The 17,793-nt window shown below is 34.5% G+C and overlaps 3 protein-coding genes and 1 non-coding gene across 5 annotated transcripts; 3 read left to right on the top strand and 1 right to left on the bottom strand.

Annotated features, from left to right (window-relative positions):
- The first annotated feature begins 2,671 nt into the window (after positions 1-2,671).
- Positions 2,672-6,511, top strand: LOC102589215 (cytochrome b561 and DOMON domain-containing protein At3g07570-like). Its single transcript, XM_006366744.2, has 5 exons — positions 2,672-2,970; positions 3,092-3,277; positions 3,427-3,643; positions 5,765-6,048; positions 6,146-6,511. Exons 1-5 carry the CDS (start codon positions 2,764-2,766, stop codon positions 6,374-6,376), a joined length of 1,125 nt encoding a protein of 374 aa, XP_006366806.1. The 5' UTR covers positions 2,672-2,763; the 3' UTR covers positions 6,377-6,511.
- A 335-nt stretch (positions 6,512-6,846) lies between these two features.
- On the bottom strand, positions 6,847-8,311 carry LOC102588891 (uncharacterized). Its single transcript, XM_006366743.2, has 3 exons — positions 7,827-8,311; positions 7,215-7,286; positions 6,847-7,107 (listed from the first exon to the last, which is right to left on the bottom strand). Exons 1-3 carry the CDS (start codon positions 8,277-8,279, stop codon positions 7,039-7,041), a joined length of 594 nt encoding a protein of 197 aa, XP_006366805.1. The 5' UTR covers positions 8,280-8,311; the 3' UTR covers positions 6,847-7,038.
- A 137-nt stretch (positions 8,312-8,448) lies between these two features.
- TRNAI-AAU (transfer RNA isoleucine (anticodon AAU)) lies at positions 8,449-8,522 on the top strand. The gene has a single exon. It is a non-coding gene; the product is annotated as a tRNA-Ile (tRNA).
- A 2,173-nt stretch (positions 8,523-10,695) lies between these two features.
- On the top strand, positions 10,696-17,686 carry LOC102588565 (auxilin-related protein 2-like). Of its 2 annotated transcripts, XM_015305077.1 has the most exons (9): positions 10,696-10,941; positions 11,063-11,737; positions 12,799-14,449; positions 14,550-14,694; positions 15,087-15,184; positions 15,313-15,378; positions 15,892-15,981; positions 16,567-16,743; positions 17,144-17,686. In XM_015305077.1, exons 2-9 carry the CDS (start codon positions 11,139-11,141, stop codon positions 17,180-17,182), a joined length of 2,865 nt encoding a protein of 954 aa, XP_015160563.1. In that variant the 5' UTR covers positions 10,696-10,941; positions 11,063-11,138; the 3' UTR covers positions 17,183-17,686. The 2 variants fall into 2 exon arrangements, with proteins under 2 accessions (XP_015160563.1, XP_006366804.1); XM_006366742.2 differs by having other exon boundaries at positions 10,696-11,737.
- The last annotated feature ends 107 nt before the right edge of the window (positions 17,687-17,793 follow it).

Genomic DNA, 17,793 nt, shown 5'->3' with positions numbered 1-17,793 from the left:
GGTGGCAAATCACATAGTACACAACACTCATTAAATTTCCTAATTCTAGCAGTTCTATGAGCATAAAAAATCCAGGCAACAACATATTCAATTTTCACTCAACCACAATCAAATAATGAAATATCATCTTGTACAACTAAATTTAATACATGTGCAACAGATCTAACACGAAAAGCATTAACATCAATTGGACATAATCTAATTTTTAACATACTAGCAGCGTTTGTATTATTAGTTGCATTATCTAATGCAACAGACATTACTTTATCTATAAGCATGTAATAATCTAAAACACTCAAAATATTTGAAACTAAATATGCACCAGTTTTTTTCTCTACATATTCTTTATAACTTAAGATTCTTTTTTGCAAATTCCAGTTATGATCAATCCAATGTGTTGTAATAGTTAAATAATTATGTCCATTAACACTACGACCCATGTCCAAAGTTATAGACATTTTACAATCTAATATGCTAAACAAACAACGAATATATTGACAATGCTTACCTTGATATAAAAAAACATCAGCTTTAACAGTATTTCTTGAAAAACCTTTAAAAGAAGGATTATAAGTTTGTTGAATATATTCAATAAAATCGAGATGTGAAGGAAAACTATAAGGCAAACCACAAACAGAAACCATTTTAGCTAAATTTTCGCGATCTCTTATTATATTTACGTTGTGTTAGTGGACCACTGGGATTAGAAGGATCTAATGTTCTTCGAACCATGTTAGAAGCCCCTACCGATTCATTAACATTAATATCAACATCATTAACTGGAATTCCTTTTTTCTATCGGCTAATGCTTTAAATTCTTTATATTGAATCGGCATACAAGATAACAAATGTCTATTTAAGCCCCCCGTCCCACCTTGACCTCCACGTTGTTTCTGTTTAAAAGGTTGATTACACTTATTACAAATAGCAATAGAGTTTTCCTTATCGAAAGTCATAAAATTGCCACACAATAGAAGTTTTAGGGCGTTGATACTTCACCTTCTCTCTTGTAGGAGGTATACGGGTTAGGCGTCCACAATTTTGCTCTGTTGAATTTGTAGTTTCATTTGAAAATTTTGTCACCAGACTAGAGGTGTATCTTCTAATTCATCTTCTCCCGAATCAACTTCTACTTCTTCACTTGAATTTTCATCAAGATTAGGATTAATATTACTATAATGTCGTTCTAAAATTTCATGATCGAGTTGAACATTTGAATCAATATCATAAGAAGTATCATCAACATAAGTAGAATCATTTGTATTAAATCTAACTCTATGCATTGATTTTAGAAGAAGTACCACCACATTTACTCTTATTTTTTTCCTAACTACTTTTTTTTATTAAAATTAAATAATTTACTAATGCCACTTGGTTCTCTCTCTTTTCCTTTACCGGTATCTTTTTGCTAGAACTCATATTTAATTATATGTAAAGTGTAATATAAAAATAATAATAACACAAAAATTAATCACAAAAAAATAAAATATAAATATTATGAAACGAATGTACCAAACGTCTGCTATTACGCAGACGTTATAGCCGATTCTTGAAGCTTGTAGTTTGTTGTAACTTGATAGCAAATATGAGAATTATATATATTATGATATAATATGAAAATTTAGAATTGAAATATATGTATTATGATATAATATGAGACTTAAATGGAATAAAAAATTAAGACTTAAGATTGAAAGGATATAGAAAATAGATGAGAGAATATTAGCCGTTGCCTCAACGGTCCCCAATGGATATAATTCAAAAAAATAAATAAAAAAATATCCCTCGAAATCGGCCGATTCAACCGGCCTAGGACTGGGCCGGGTCGATCGAGACCAAAGGGTGAACCGGTCCTCTATCCTGAAGTCCCCCTAACCCGCGAAATGATACGGGACCGGGTCCGGTGAGCCGGTCGCGGGCCGCGGAGGGCCGACCTGGTCCCCTTGCCAACCCTACATTTGGTATTTCAAAATGGAGGTCACAAATTGATTTCTTCGGTTAATGTCTTCTTAATTGAGCTCGTCCAATTAGACTTATCTTGTACAATTTATATTTTTTCTTAAGTTTGTAAATTATTGAACAAAAGTTAATAAGTTAATTGTATAGTGTCACAACAAAGAAAACTGATTAATATGTTACTTTTAATTTGATCAGTCCTTATAGACCATCAAATATTCATTATTGTGATTCTCATTCAAAAATCAAAATGCCTAAGTACGAAGGAAGATACATAAGTAATCTTTACATCAAGATATTACTTAATGATACCATTTTTATTTAATATTGGCACTTTGAGACATCATGTTAGTCGATCAATGAACCAAGTCTCAAATCTAAGTTAATTAGAATATATAAATTAATTAGAGGCGTTAAATGAATAAATTGAATCAAATTTAATTGTCATAAAAATAGGTTAATTCAATTAACATACTAGTATGACTTATACTTTTTCAGTGTTTGCTCGGATCAAGTAACGAATCATCATTTAATATGATCCAACTTTGCTCCTTCAAATTAACATAATCCCAAATCTACCAATTTGATTTTGTACATATAGAATTATGTTACATTTTGACAAGTTGAGTTATAATATTTGATTTGTTTGTTGAATCAATAAATAGATGAATAATTCAACCCGTACATATTTCATTACATATAACCACCATACACTTAACCAACTAGGCCACTACTTCCCCATTACAATCATCTCTCCCACTTATTTGCCACAAAGAAACAGAGTGTGAGAGAGAAAAAGTTGAAAAGATGAAGGCATCTTTCAAATTCTCTGCCTCCTTCTACTTCATCATCTTTCTAATAATATTTATCAGTTCCCAAATTTCGAAAGTAAATTCTCAAGGCAGCAGTACAGATTCGTGCAATTCGAATCTCAAACTTAAAAGCGAAATTCTCTTCGATACAACTTCCTTCCATTGTCTTACAGTATGGAATCAACAAGACTACATCCTCAGAGTACAATTTCCTTCATTATTACTATCAGAATTCGCTAATTTTCGATCGTAGATTAGGGATTTTTTTAGTAGTGATATCTCATTAACATTTTCTTCCTTACTTTTTTTTTCTCTGTTTCAAGTATATGAGAACAGATACAAATGTATGGAGTTATGTTCTCTCAGCACCAAACACAAATTCATATATTGCTATGGGATTTTCAGAAAAGGGAAAAATGGTTGGCTCAACTGCAATTGTTGGTTGGGTCTCTAATGACGGAACTGCCACTATGAAGAAGTATTTTCTCGGCGGTCAATCGCCGAATCAGGTATGTTTCTAGTCCGATCTAGGACTGGTTACCGTTGTTTTTTGCTCGAATTATGTATATATAATTTTTTTTAAATTTAACTGTATAAGTATAATAATATCATATTTATTCTGAATCGAATTAACTTTAGATTTTGAATTTCCGATCAGGTGTTGCCTGATGAAGGAAATCTCCAGCTTGTCAACTTTACATCCTCCGTCGTAGCTGAAAACTCGAGAATCTATTTGGCCTTTCAGTTGAACACTGAAATGCCCAGTAATCGGCTCATTTACTCCGTCGGACCGTCGGGAATGCTGCCGTCCACCGCCAATTACCGGTTGACGGAACACCAGGATCATACATCTACTTCCTTGGATTACAACACAGGTTAGTGAATGGATGTAGTTCGAATTTTATTGTCTTGTTATTGTATGGACTTAATTTGATTGTCTTATATCACACAAATTATTTCAAATTTTGATATAATGTAAAATCACACAAATGTTTTAAAAATGCTCTCTCATGGAGTATTTTGTTTTTTAAAGTTAATTTTGTTTAAAAAAAAACAAATCAAAAAGTCCCTTCCTTAGTTGCACCAACGGTGGTGACTTGGTGATCAATAAAGTCGTTGAGAGAGGTTTTAGGTTGAAATTTCATAGAGATAAAAATACTAGGTAATTCTTCTCACGTGTCCTAGTCTTGGTGGACAAAGTTACTCGATACATGCTATTGACGGGAGGTGATAGGTATTCCATGAAATTAGTCGAAGTATGTGAAAATTGATCAAACACCACCGTCATAAAAAATAAAAAAATAAAAAGAGGCCCCTTGTAAGTTGATTAGTATTAGTTGGTATTGCGAGTCTATTACTATGACGGACCATTGAAAAATAGTGGCGGGATGAATATGATTCATTCTACTTAATAGTTGTGTATCCCTTCAGGTTCGAGTCATCCTTGGTATGAAAAATCCATGTATGAACTGAGAAGTGTTTCCTCGTCTTACGCAATGCAAATTCATAATTGGAACTTGAATCCAGATACCAAACACCGAGTGAAGAGAAAAAATGACAAAATTACTATCTTGCCACATTGCGTACTATTTTTGGAAAATAAACCAGCCAGTATCTAATAGTTCGTTGAAAAATAACAATTTTGATACAACAATATTATAGCATTGCCATGAATTTCAAACTTTAGTAAGTGTAAAATCTAAGATATAGTCATGATATTTGAAATCCATGACAGAGTTATGAATTCCAAAAATTGCCTAATTTTTCATGAACTTGTGAAGTTTTGATCATTTTTCAACAACAATCCAGAATATGACTACTTTGAATTATATCCCAAAAAAAGAAAAAGTCTTTCTAGTAGGGAGACTAGTAGTGGTGGGTGGGTTCCACGAGCAGCTTCTAATGAAGGCAATCATAATTGGTCTAAAAGAGTAAGAAGATAGTTGCCCTGCACCAACAAATGTATCAATTACTTTATATTCTAGTCATAACAATAATAATGTTTTAAGTACCAACAAACACATGTAGATTTTACGTCTTTGACTTTAGGAAGTGGAAGAGGTTCGATATTTATTTTGGAGTCTGATTAATTATTTGTGTCGGGTAGGGTTCGATTTGGGGTAACACTCCTTACCAGAGATTTTTCATATCTAGCACTCAAACTCGAGATCTATGATTAAAGAAGGAGCAGCCTCATACACTGCACCACATTTTTTTGTGGTTGGAAGCCAATGTTGTTTGTTAAGTTTTCTTTAAGAAAAAAAAAAGTGCTTCCTAATCTCAATACGTACAATTCAATCAATCAACTATTTGTATAAGCCAAAATAGTTGGCATCTCATGACTAACAAACTAAATGTGTATTTTAATTTCTTTTAAGACAAAGCAAATCTCAGTTTGGAAAGAAGAAAATTAAAGTACTATGGTGAAGTAGTAGGTATAACATCTTAATAGAATAATGTCTAGTTTGTTGATTGAACTGGATTCAATAATAGCATGATGCTGAATTTTATTTTAAATGGGGTAGATATAACTTATGCTTTTTCCTGTTTTTTTAAAAATATAAAATAAATTTGTTTGATCGAATCCTTTTAAGTACTCTCTCCGTCCTCTTTTATGTACCACTTTTTTTTAACTCATCCTAAAAAGAGTGTCACATTTCTATGTTTGGGAAACGATGATGACATGATTCGTTAGGACATACTTGGTACAAAAATTCACCTTGTTATTATGATGAAAATGTAAAACTCTCACAACCTACAATGTAATTTTAGTACTTGCAGAAACCTTCTGTTATGCATCCCAATTGTTTAACTTCTGCTCAAATGTTGTCACATAAAATGAAGCAAGGGTGGAGGTAGCTTATACGTTACGAGTTCACCTAAACCCAATAATTTTTTCTTATCAAGAAATACACTAATTATTTGACTGTGAACTCAGTTACTGTTTTATGTATTGTGTATTAATTTCATATGCTTGTCATGTTGTTGTAAAACAGGTCAAAGTGAAACAAAGACCCTATATGCAAACCTGAGGAGAAGCCATGGACTTCTAAATATGTTTGGATGGGGAATTCTCATGCCAATTGGGGTCATGGCAGCTAGATACTTGAGGCAATATGATCCAATCTGGTTTTACTCTCACATAACTATTCAATCGTTAGGGTTCATCCTTGGTTTCGCGGGTGTTATCAGTGGGCTCGTTCTCAATAGTCGTCTTCAGAACAATGTCAATAGACACAAAGGCCTTGGCATCTTCATTCTTCTTCTAGGTTGCTTGCAGGTTTGTCTCAACGCTCAAGTTGACTCGACTTGCAAAAATTACATTGATGATTTTGATTTATCGATATTCATTTTGGCTGTTTTTCTTTACTGGATAGGCTATTGCAATATTGGTGAGACCAGACAAGGAATCAAAAATAAGAAAATATTGGAATTGGTACCATTACATTACAGGGAGAGTATTGATACTTTTGGCAACAATAAATGTTTTCTATGGTATCCATTTAGGAAATGCAGGAAGTTCTTGGAATGCTGGTTTTTCTGTTGTTTTGGTTATCTTATTCATCACTGCTTTAATGCTTGAGATCAGGATGTGGAAGAGAAAGTAGAAATCTTTTTTTTTTTTTGTTATGCTTCATTCATGTAATATTATTGTTTATTTTTCTTGTTTTTTGAAGATTTTCCTTTGTATTTTCTCTATACACATTACATAATATCAACAGCCAATTCTTTTCAGAACTTAATATTTGTTCAATACAATATTTACAAGACCAATGTAAATTGATTGTAACTTTACAAACTTGTTCATCCAATCCGACCCAAGATGAGTAACCGAGTTCTTCAGCAGTAGTTCAGTATAACTCGGGGATTATCTTTCATTTCAACAAGAGAAATTGATCAGATGAAGAACACAAAGACGAAAAAAGATAGATGCAGAGATACTAATGTTCCGAACATTAGAGCAGTAAGTGCTGTGGTGCCAGAGGATATGTCATACAGGGGAAAACAGGAGTTCTCAAGTATGAACTTGAGATGGTTAAGCACAGATCAATCGCGATAGACAGTAAAAACAACAGAATAATTTCAAGGAACAAACATTGATAAAACCTATATATTTATACAACAAACTGGTAGTTCAACATGAGACAATTAGCCAACAACTAGTATGTTGAAGGTTCGAATTGTATGAAAAGGAAAATGCTGTGTTGCAGGAGATTTTTGGAAAATGCAAATCCATTGTCTTTTGTGACTATAGCTGTAAATTCATTCCCTATGTATTTGAGTCCTTGTCCGATGAGCTATCGGTCATGATTTCATCTTCTTCATCGTAATTCAGCTCCTATAAGAAAATATAAATTTTCCATATCAATGTGAACAAAAGAAACAATAAATCAAATTTTAGCTCTGTTGTAGCAGAGGAGATTAGCTAGTAAATGTTCTACTTGCCTTTAGATGATCACCCTTTATCTTCTTTTCTTCTATCTTCTCCCTGAGCGTTCGAATTGGAGAAATTTTTTGCTGCAATATACATTCACCATCAATCAATTTCATCTCAATGTGAAACAGTTCATTCTTCAAATTCTCTATACCTATATCATCGTGCCTCAATTTGAACTTAAAACCTCAAGGTGAATTTTGAACCTCCTAAACGTCAACCTCTTGACTTGACTCGTGTTCAGGCCATTCAAAATCCATATATTTACATTAAAAACAATTACTGGTGTAAAAAAAAACACCAATATATATGTGGTAATTTTTTCAGACGGGTTCGAGTGAACACTCACGTAGCCCTCTAGATCCGCCCCAGACGGTAATCATGTTCATTTCATTGAGTTTCACGCAACCATAAACAAGAAAATCATTCAAAAAATCAACTTATAATAGGATTTAAATTTTAAATTTCGATAAATCTCTAATTACAAAATAAAATTTTTGAGATTCAATTTTTTTTTGATTAATTGATTTTTATTACAAATACAGATTTGGAATTTTTTTAGTTTTCCATATTTTATCAGACTTAAGTTCACCTGAAAGCAATCAGAATAAAAATAGAGTTACCGTGCAGGATAATCTGAGCTCATTCAATCGGAAAAGCCGATCAACTTCAAGCTCAAGCTGTTTCTGCATCTCCCCTCTGTTTAAGAGCTCTTTCATCTGCAAATCCAGCATCAGATCCCTTTCTTTCAACATCTTCTCCGTCTTCTCTTTATCGCCTTTCAGCCTCTCGAGCTTTTCACGAATGGCACTAAGTTCCTCAGCTAGCGATGAATCGAACGGCTCATCCTGAATGCAGCTGATTGGATTAGTTGCCTTTTTCGGAATTGAAAAATCTGGATGAAGATTCTCTTTGTTTGAGTTTTGAGTTACTGAGATTTCGATCCATTTTTCAGGTTTATTTGAATTGGATGTAAGTGGAGTTGCCGGAGTATTCTTAGGTTGAAGCGGTTTCCGGCCAGATATTGGCCGGCGGATCTGATTGTCGGGAAAAGGTGATGGAGCTGTCGATGGCATTTTGTTTTTTTCTATAGCTTTAATTTGTTGGTTCGAATTTGAAATGGTGAAGGCGGACAACAACGGCTACTTATAAAAATGTGTGTACGCAGACTGGCACCAGAATCCAATGTTTTTGTGAGGAATATAGAACGATTAAATTTGACATTTGAGAGTTTTAGCACAACAAGGCCCATTAGCTCAGTTGGTTAGAGCGTCGTGCTAATAACGCGAAGGTCGCAGGTTCGAGACCTGCATGGGCCATAATCTTTTTTATGTTCATTTTTCTGCCATCTTACAAAGGTTGTTGTCGTTCATCTTTTTTCGATATTTTTTTTGACCTAACTCTATTTCTCCTTACACTTACCATATATAGCTAACTTCTTTCACTTCCTTGCTAGATAAGTGTATATGTGCATCTTTTATTCACATATCTGAACTATTTTCGCATTATCTCCTCATCCTATCCATCACATATACGAAGTTTAGTAAAATAGAAAAAAATGAATTGATCTTCTTTGACTAAGTCAATGTCACCAAAAATAAAAACAAGACTTATTTGACACATTTTATTCAATTTTCTTAGTGAACATTCTATACTCTCCATACTCTATTTATACGAAGTTGAATAAAATAGAATATTGTACATTATTTTGGATTGGTTTTTTTCTTCAACTGATGGTCTATCAAAATCAATTTCTCTATCTCTAAAGTAGTAATAAAGTCTCCGAACATTTTATATTCTTCACATGTTATTTTGTGAGATTACACTGAATATATTATTGTTGTATGGTGGGCACCAATTGATTCCAAATCCAAACGAAAGTAAAAGGACCAATTGATTAGATTGAACAATCTTACCCATTACAGCTGGGCACCAATTGATCATAAGAAACAAAGATTCAAAAAAACTTAAAAACTTTTTTATTTCCAATCATTTTCTTTAATCTATACGAAAGAAACTGAAACTTGAGGTGTCTTGCCCTTGAATAATCAAAATACATCTTTCAAATTTATTTTACTTTTTGTTAGAAAAAAGGGAGAAAATACTTGTCTGGTTCATGGAATAAATGTGAAATTAATTGAATAAATCAAATATATATATATATATATATATATATATATATACCAAATTTATAATCTCGTCATTATTTAACCTTGATATTATTATCTCCACAATATAATTATGATAGAATTTGTTTCTGATCCAATCATCCAAACGACCCCTCGTAATATTTGTTAGATGTTTCACATAATATATGTGAGTTTGAATTTCACTTTTCCTTTTTTTTTTTCATTTTAAATTCGATAATGCAATAAAAGATTAAAAATTAAATAAATTGTGGTTAGGTTGTAGTTTATGTTTGATACAGTTTTGTTAAGTTCAAGTCTCGATCAAAAAAGCGAATTAATTGACTATTGGTGGCAACTATAGACGTGTAAATGGAGAATAATACCATCAAGACCTTTTCTTTGATTGCAAATTGACTTATAAAACATAGAAACAAATATATTACAATTTAATGTTCTATATTAATTATTAATTATAAATAAAATAAATGGAAATCTATATGTTGTCATTGTAGTCAACAAATCAACCAAACAACCATGCTCGTGTCAAAAATATAATACTCATTTAAATAGATAGTGTAATTGTTTTTTCAAACTACTACAATAAAAACAGAAACATCTAATCTCAACAAATTGAAAAATATAAAATTTAAAATCTATTGTTAAACCTATTCATATTACTTTATCTGATTATTTGTTGAATTCACTTAGAGCTGAGGTTTTAACAAAAATAATTTATTTATCCGTCAAAGTTTATATATATTTTATCATCTTTATATTCACTTTATGAGATTTTACTAAATATATCGTTATCATTATTTATTTGTTGAACAAGCTTGAACCACTTATTACAAAAGAAAAATACAGTATTCTTAATAATGAAATAATACTCACAACTCTTTCGTGCTTTGAGACTTAACACATTTGAATTCATACTAAAAAAAATATATTTTGAAATATAACGTAATCTAATAAAGTAGATCAAATCCAAACTCACAACAATATACCTAGTATAGTTTTACAAATAGAGTATAAAAATGATGATAAGTATACAACATTAAATAGAGTATAAAAAGGATGAAAAGTATACAACATTATTTTACCTTGTAAAGCTAAAAGTATTATTTACGATAAACTCTCAGCTAAAGTAAAATGTATATTTATAGAAAATAGTATAGAAAAAAAATTAAAATAACCACAAATAATATGATAAATGAAAAAAAAAAATAATAACAAGAAAATTACTAAGGATCCCATTTTAAAAAAAAACTAAATGACACTTGACTACATAATTATAATTTTAAAATAAAAAAATACTTACCACGTTACCATTTTAATGTCTAGCCAACAATATATTAGGCTAGAATCAGAATTTCACAAATTAAACAAAAAAGAATCAAAATTTCGCCCAAAAAGTAAAAAAGGTTCTTCCACGAAAATGAACCCAATCAATAACAACTGAGATAAAGAATAGCCGAGAAACAAGAAAACGAAGGCGCACGACGGAGGCGGAGGAAGAAGAAGAAGAAAGAAGAGAGAGAAACAGTCACCGGATACTCAGTCCTCCTCCTCTTCAAACCCTAATTCACCAATTTTCTCTCTCTACCTATAAGTACATATATTCATATGTATAGATAGATAGATATTTATTCATATTAATTTCTGATCATTCACATTTCTGCTTTGTGATTCCGGTTGACCGAATTGGCCTTCCAATTTCTTCTAATTTTCAGATCATACCAGCAGCAATTGCAGTGTTTTCAAGGGTAATTCGGTCCAGATCTGAAACGGCTTTAATATATATCTTCGATGGATGACCTAGATATGCTGACCCGAGATTACGGGTTTAGACCCGGTGGAAAATCGGCTCCGATGAGATCCGACGGTGGAGATCGTCGTTCCTCTTCCGTACGATCATCGTCATCTTCACCGTTGTATGATGATTCTGATGGTTTATTGTACAAAGACGTGTTCGGTGGACCTCCAAAATACACCAAGTCTAGTAATAACAACAGTAAATCTTCGTCGATGAATGATATCAATTACGATTCAATTTTCAATACTGGCAATGATTCGAATAGCTATATCAACAACAATAAGACATCGTCCGTTCCGGTGTATGACAAGCCAGTGTACGACGAGGATATTTTTGATGGATTGCCAGGACTGAAGAACAAATCGGAATCTGAAAAATCTGCATCCACTGTGAGATTTGACGACAACGTTTTTGCTACAATGACTTCGCCACCACAACCAAAGATGAAGGACGAACATTTTGGTGATCTGCTTGGGAATTTGAAGTCGAATGAGAAGGTAACAGAGCCTAGGAGTAGTACGAGCTCGAGTGCCAAAGAGTTTGATGATTTGTTAGCTGGTTTTGGGAGTAGCACTTCCACCACTAATAAGAGGTACTTTGTCATATTTCTCAAAGCTCCACTTGTTTCTCTGATCACTGTGGTTTAAATAATTTAAGCTATTTCTTAGTGAAATTAAAGTAATGACTAGAATTGCTACAAAATTAAAGGCATAGTTGTTCTAAAGTTGTTTATATAGCTGATCCCAACAAGTTTGTGATGAGGAGGTTATGGACTACCAAAGAGCAGAGAACATTTTTGCTTTTTTTAGGATCATACATAGTACATACATTATTGTGATAAGGGGGGTGGGGTGGGGTGGGGTTGGGGGAACATGAATCTGGATACTGTAGAAGGCCATCTGCTCATTGTTCACATACATACTACTGTCTATGCTATTTGAATACAGCCTGAAAGGGCTAACATGTAACGAATGTTCCCCTCTTGCATGTCGAATATGATAGAACGTATCACAAAATTCTTGTATCTTTTAGCTTTTTGAAATCTGTATTTCTTATTATTATATACGGAATTACTTGATATATTATGTCTATATGCTCCCGATAAGCTTTAGAGGTTTTAATTAGGTGAAGAACATTGTATTAACTCTATGAGATGGCACACAGAAAATGTAAACTGTGGTACTTTATCCATACTTGCAAAATAATGGTGGTGCTTATCCAAACACTAAAAATACAAAATATGTAACTATTGTAGTGGAATACATATAGTTCTGGTTAGAATTCTGAAAGTTTTGGTAATTGTTGGTGCTTAGTAGTTTGTGTGTTTTATTATTAAAACAAAGCCAGTTCATTTCTCCATTAGCCCTTTCGATTTTCATGAATTTCCTTTTAGACTGACTAGAAAACAATAGACAGACTTTTTTGAGCAAATAATTATAGAAAGAAGAAGACAAGACAGAACAGGGTGTCTCAGTGAACGACATTGATTAGACTGTATTTGACATGTTGGTGCATTTTTCCTTGGCTTATCAGTTGTGATTAGTGTTGTTAATTAGAATAAATTGTTGTACTCATTTGTACGACCAAATTGTTGTCTTATCTTTGTTATCCTGCAATTGGATTGTCTAATGAGGGACAGGTGGTTTTTCACAGGTCATTCACAGAGTCTAGTCATTACTCCAAACCCACTGGAAATTCAAATCAAAGTTCTATTGGTTTGGATGACCCTTTTGCAGGTTTAGGGTCAACCTCAATGCCGGCTTCGTCTAATCCGGGGGAGTTCATGGATCCACTTGAACAGATTGGTCAGCTAGGTAAATCTGGAAATACACACTCTGAAGCTTCATCGGTTAGTGGAGGAGTTCTTGATGATTTAGATCCACTGAATGGTTTTAGTAAGTCTGTCCCTCCATTATACTCTGCTAGGAATAACAGAGGGACGGGAGGGAGTCCTCAGAGGGCAGGATCAGGAACGAGTGACACACAAGCCTCTTCTTCTAGAGAAAATATCGGAAAATCTTCTGATAGCCGCTCACAGAAAAAGGTGCCTGAGGATGGTTTTCAGGACTCTCCTCTGTTTGACATGCCTTCAGGTGATCCTCAGAGATCTTTTGGTCCAGCTGGCTCCCCCCCTTCATATGCAAGTAGCAATATTCATGAAACACACTTTGAATCAGATACGTCCCCAAGATCAGAGGACCAAATGCAGCCTTCTGATGATGTATGGCTTAGTGTATCAGAGATTCCTCTTTTTACACAACCTACAAGAGCTCCACCTCCATCACGACCTCCTCCTCCAATTCCACGGCGAAATTTTAAGTCAGAGGCTAGTTCCTTTGCTTCAAATGCAAGAAAGAAGGGTGACAGATATTCTTCTTCTCCAAGTTACAACCAATACTCTCAAAGTCCTAAGGTTGTTCGTCCTGCAGCCAAGAGCCCTCCAACTTCTCAGTTGGATGAACTTGATGAATTTGCCATGGGTAAATCTCCCCACAGTGTGGATGAAAGTGCAGGAGTTCTTTCTGGTGAAGATATGAATGCAAACTCAGTAGCTGCTGCATCAGCAGCAGCGATGAAGGAGGCTATGGATAGAGCTCAAGCCAAATTTAGACATGCTAAGGAAGTTCGAGAAAGAGAATCTGCAAAGGCAGCTAAGAGTAAGGAGGCTGTAAACCTGGACAGGGATGAACAAGCCATGCATGAGACACAAGAAAAAGAATTGAGAGAAAACAAGGAGAGATTAGAACGTGAACGTCAACAGAGGGAAAAAGAAGAGGAAGAGAGAGCACAATGGAAACTTGAGAGGGAGAGGGAGAGAGCCAGAGAGGTAGAGAGAGATAGGGGTAGGCAAGCTGTAGAAAGGGCTACTAGGGAAGCACGAGAAAGAGCAGCAGCAGACGCTAGAGAAAGAGCAGCTGCTGCTGCTCGTTTAAAAACCGAAAGAGCTGCTGTGGAGAGGGCTGGTGCTGAAGCTCGAGAACGGGCTGAAAGGGCTGCAGTTCAGCGAGCACAAGCAGAAGCCCGTGAAAGAGCTTCTGCAGAAGCTAAAGAAAGAGCAGAAAAGGTAGCTGCAGAAGCAAGGGAAAAAGAAGCACGCGAAAAAGCTTCAGCTGCAAAGGCTGAGGCTGAGGTAAGACGTCGAGCAGAACGAGCTGCAGTAGAAAGAGCTGCTGCAGAGGCTCGAGAAAGGGCAGCTGCTGCTGCAAGGATGAACCAACAAAAGAATGATGATGATCTTGAATCCTTTTTCAATATGGGTTCTAGAGCCAATAGTGCACCAAAGACAAGAACAAGTTCTGTAAATGTAAACAAAGCAACCTAAGATATCAATTTAAGCCTCTCTATGCTGTATCTTTTATTCTGCATTTTGGTAACTCTTTCTTTTCTTCACCTGCCATTCCTAGGAGACTTCATTTGCTTCACAGTTCCAGAACAAGGCAGGTGCTGGAGGGTCAAAGCCAACATTTTCATCTACCACAACCTCCTCCAACAGGACAAAGGCATCTTCAACAACAAGTTTTGCTGATGATCTCTCTTCAATATTTGGAGGTACTTACTTTTTTGCGGCTTCACTAGCAATATTCAGGGGGTTAGTCTGTACTACTAGTAAAGCTTCCCAGGCTAGATTAACTACCATGGCGGCTTTTCACTTTCTCCAACTTTACCTTCAATTGAATTAAGGTCACGCAATTACAACTTAATTCAACACATCAGTTAGTAACAGTTTTTCTTAAATTATTCCCTCAATTGTACAGAAGATGCTTTTATTTGAACTGTCTTAATTTCTTACCATTTGTTTTTATATTGTATTTATACTTCAAGAAGTCACCGAGGCAATAATATGCTTACAGACAAACTAATGGCATACAAAGTGTGTCATGTTGTTGGTTTTAAGTCTGTCTCATCAATTTCCTGAATACTGAATTATGTTACTTAACCAGCTGCCACTTCATCTGGAGATTTCCAAGAGGTTGAAGGGGAAACCGAAGAAAGAAGAAGAGCTAGATTGGAACGCCATCAACGAACTCAGGAGCGTGCGGTATGCCCCCTGGCACTTGTGTCTTTCCTCTCATGTTTGGATTGTCGGGGCAAATCTCTGTTTACAGCCTTTTAGCATGTATTACATAGTTTAGAAAGATATATGATTTATGATATTTATTTGCTCAGGCCAAAGCTTTGGCTGAAAAGAATCAACGTGACCTTCAAGTTCAGATGGAGCAGCAGGAAAGACACGTAAGTACTGTTTTATGAAACAGCTTGCAAAAGTACTTATGCATTATTGTGTGCTTGTTGCAATTAGTGGAATACTCAAAAAACAATGCCTAAAATTTTCTTTGTATTCCACTTTTACATTCCTATATCGAATTACAGAGTTATAAAACAATCATGTTGTTGCGGTGCTTGTTTAGATGATCATTTTTAAAGCGTATTTTCGAACTTTGATTGGAAAGATTTTCTTTCTTCAAATCTTACCTAAACTTTGGGATCTTGTTTAAAGATGCAGATTTGAACTAGCTATGTCAGATATCAGTAGGATCACTTTCTTCTTTTTGGTGCTGGATGAATCATGTTAAGTTTAAACTAAGATAATGACTCCTTAAGGCCTTGCCTTGTGCTTCATGATGCTATCCTAAAATTTGTGGCGTCTTTCATCCTTTTTCTTTTTGCTCTGTCTTCTATGCTATGTCCTTGCTATGATTTTTACTATTTTATCAATGTAATATAGTTGCTTGCTTTTTGTTACAGAGAATATCTGAGACCCTAGATATTGAAATCAAGCGATGGGCTGCTGGGAAAGAAGGAAATCTTCGTGCATTGCTATCAACTATGCAATATGTATGTTCCGTTTTATGTTCGCTTATATGAGGAGATTAGTTGTACCCCAGAACTGTTAGATTCCACTTAACACACACCTGGTTATTAACACGAGAGAGGAGAAAATTTGAAAGGAGTTTTTTTCTTTGAGCAGAAATTGCCAAACAAATGACACGTACATCCTATCCATTTTGCTATCTCTGTATTTACTTGGTTGCTAATCATACTCATTTTTTTTCCTTTTGTGGGGTTGGGATGTGGGTGTGCGTTGGGGGATTGTTTCCCTTCTACCTGTTCACACCTTGAACAGAACTGGTGTTAAAAGTAAAAAAAATACCAAGTACACACACATACACAAGAAGCCATCATATCAGATAACAGATTTTTCTTCCAACCATAGAAATTTATGCACCAAAAGATACACATGAATTGAAGATCTATGGAGACCAACATAACTTGGATCTTAGAACAATCGTTACTTTTTTGATAGACATTCACAAATAAATTATTTATGAATGGGAAAACCTATAATTTCTGAAACATTTGATTGTCTGTGCTTCTAATAGTATGGTCTTGATAAAAATATCAAATTGACTTGTTTCATAGGTGCTTTGGCCTGAATGCGGTTGGCAGCCTGTTTCTTTGACGGATTTAATTACTGGTGCTTCTGTAAAAAAGGTGTATAGAAAAGCAACATTGTGTATCCATCCCGATAAAGTGCAGCAGAAAGGTGCCACCCTTCAACAGAAATATGTTGCTGAGAAGGTGTTTGACATGCTCAAGGTACTTTTATCGCTGGTCAACATGACAGTGCATTACAAATTTGGTTCTTCACATTTCTTGTTCATCTGAGGTTTTATTCCTTTATCACGATACATTAATAATCAATTAGTCTGTGGTTATGGGCTGGGTAGACCCATCAAGCCCCAAATACCCAACAATCCCACTTTTTTCCCTGGTATGTTGCTTTTCAAGCCATGGGTCAAGGGTTCTGAACTTTATGAAGCCTCTTAAAAACAGATGTCGGGTTCTTATGCACAGCCTAATGACAAGTTTCATTTCTTGGTGTCTTTCCTTTTTACCTTATCAGAATTATCATTGAAAGATCCTTTAGTTGTCACTGCTTATTTCACTTTTTATACTCAATGTTGTGCTCTTTATTAAGTTCTATATCTTGCAATAGGAAGCATGGAACAAATTCAATTCAGAGGAGCTTTTCTAGATGCTGTGCCCATTCATTAGCTTTGAGCTCCTTCAGACTTTTTGATAGAAGAGGTAGGAACAGTTGTTTCAAAGCAGTGCTCTTGGTGACTCTGTTATAATCTTCTTTCATCATGTGGCATGCTGGACCGGTGAAATGGGCCTTTGTAGCAGTGATGGTTAAGTGCAATATATTACTCTGTTGCTGTAAATTAATGTCAGTGCCAAAGACATTTAATTGTGAATGGTTCTTGAATTGACTGGTTTCTGGGAAAAATGTCGGGCATTTTTCATTATGTGCAGCACGAAAGGAGCATTGTATGATTGAGTTGTGAAGTTATACAAAATGTATTTTCCCTATTCATTTATCTCTAGAGTCTTTTGTTTTCTGCATGAGAAGAACATATCTCTCTTGCATCATTTTTTGAACTGATGTTGTATTGAGTAAATCAGAATGATATTTTTGCACGATGTGAAAAGGTGAATTTTAGTTAGTAGTACCATGTGATGCTGGTGTTTTATCTCTGCAGTTGAGTTTGTCACTGATTTTGGACTCTCGTTTGCTTTATACTTAATGCCACATGCTGCTTATGGGAAGTAAAATTCCTTTTCCATGAAATTTTGTTCAATGTT

The sequence above is a fragment of the Solanum tuberosum genome, unplaced genomic scaffold (genome assembly GCF_000226075.1).
Source record: "Solanum tuberosum cultivar DM 1-3 516 R44 unplaced genomic scaffold, SolTub_3.0 scf00686, whole genome shotgun sequence".
Classification (NCBI taxonomy): Eukaryota; Viridiplantae; Streptophyta; class Magnoliopsida; order Solanales; family Solanaceae; genus Solanum; species Solanum tuberosum.
The sequence above is the reverse complement of the archived record's forward strand: the minus strand, read 5'-3'. Positions and strand labels throughout refer to the sequence as shown.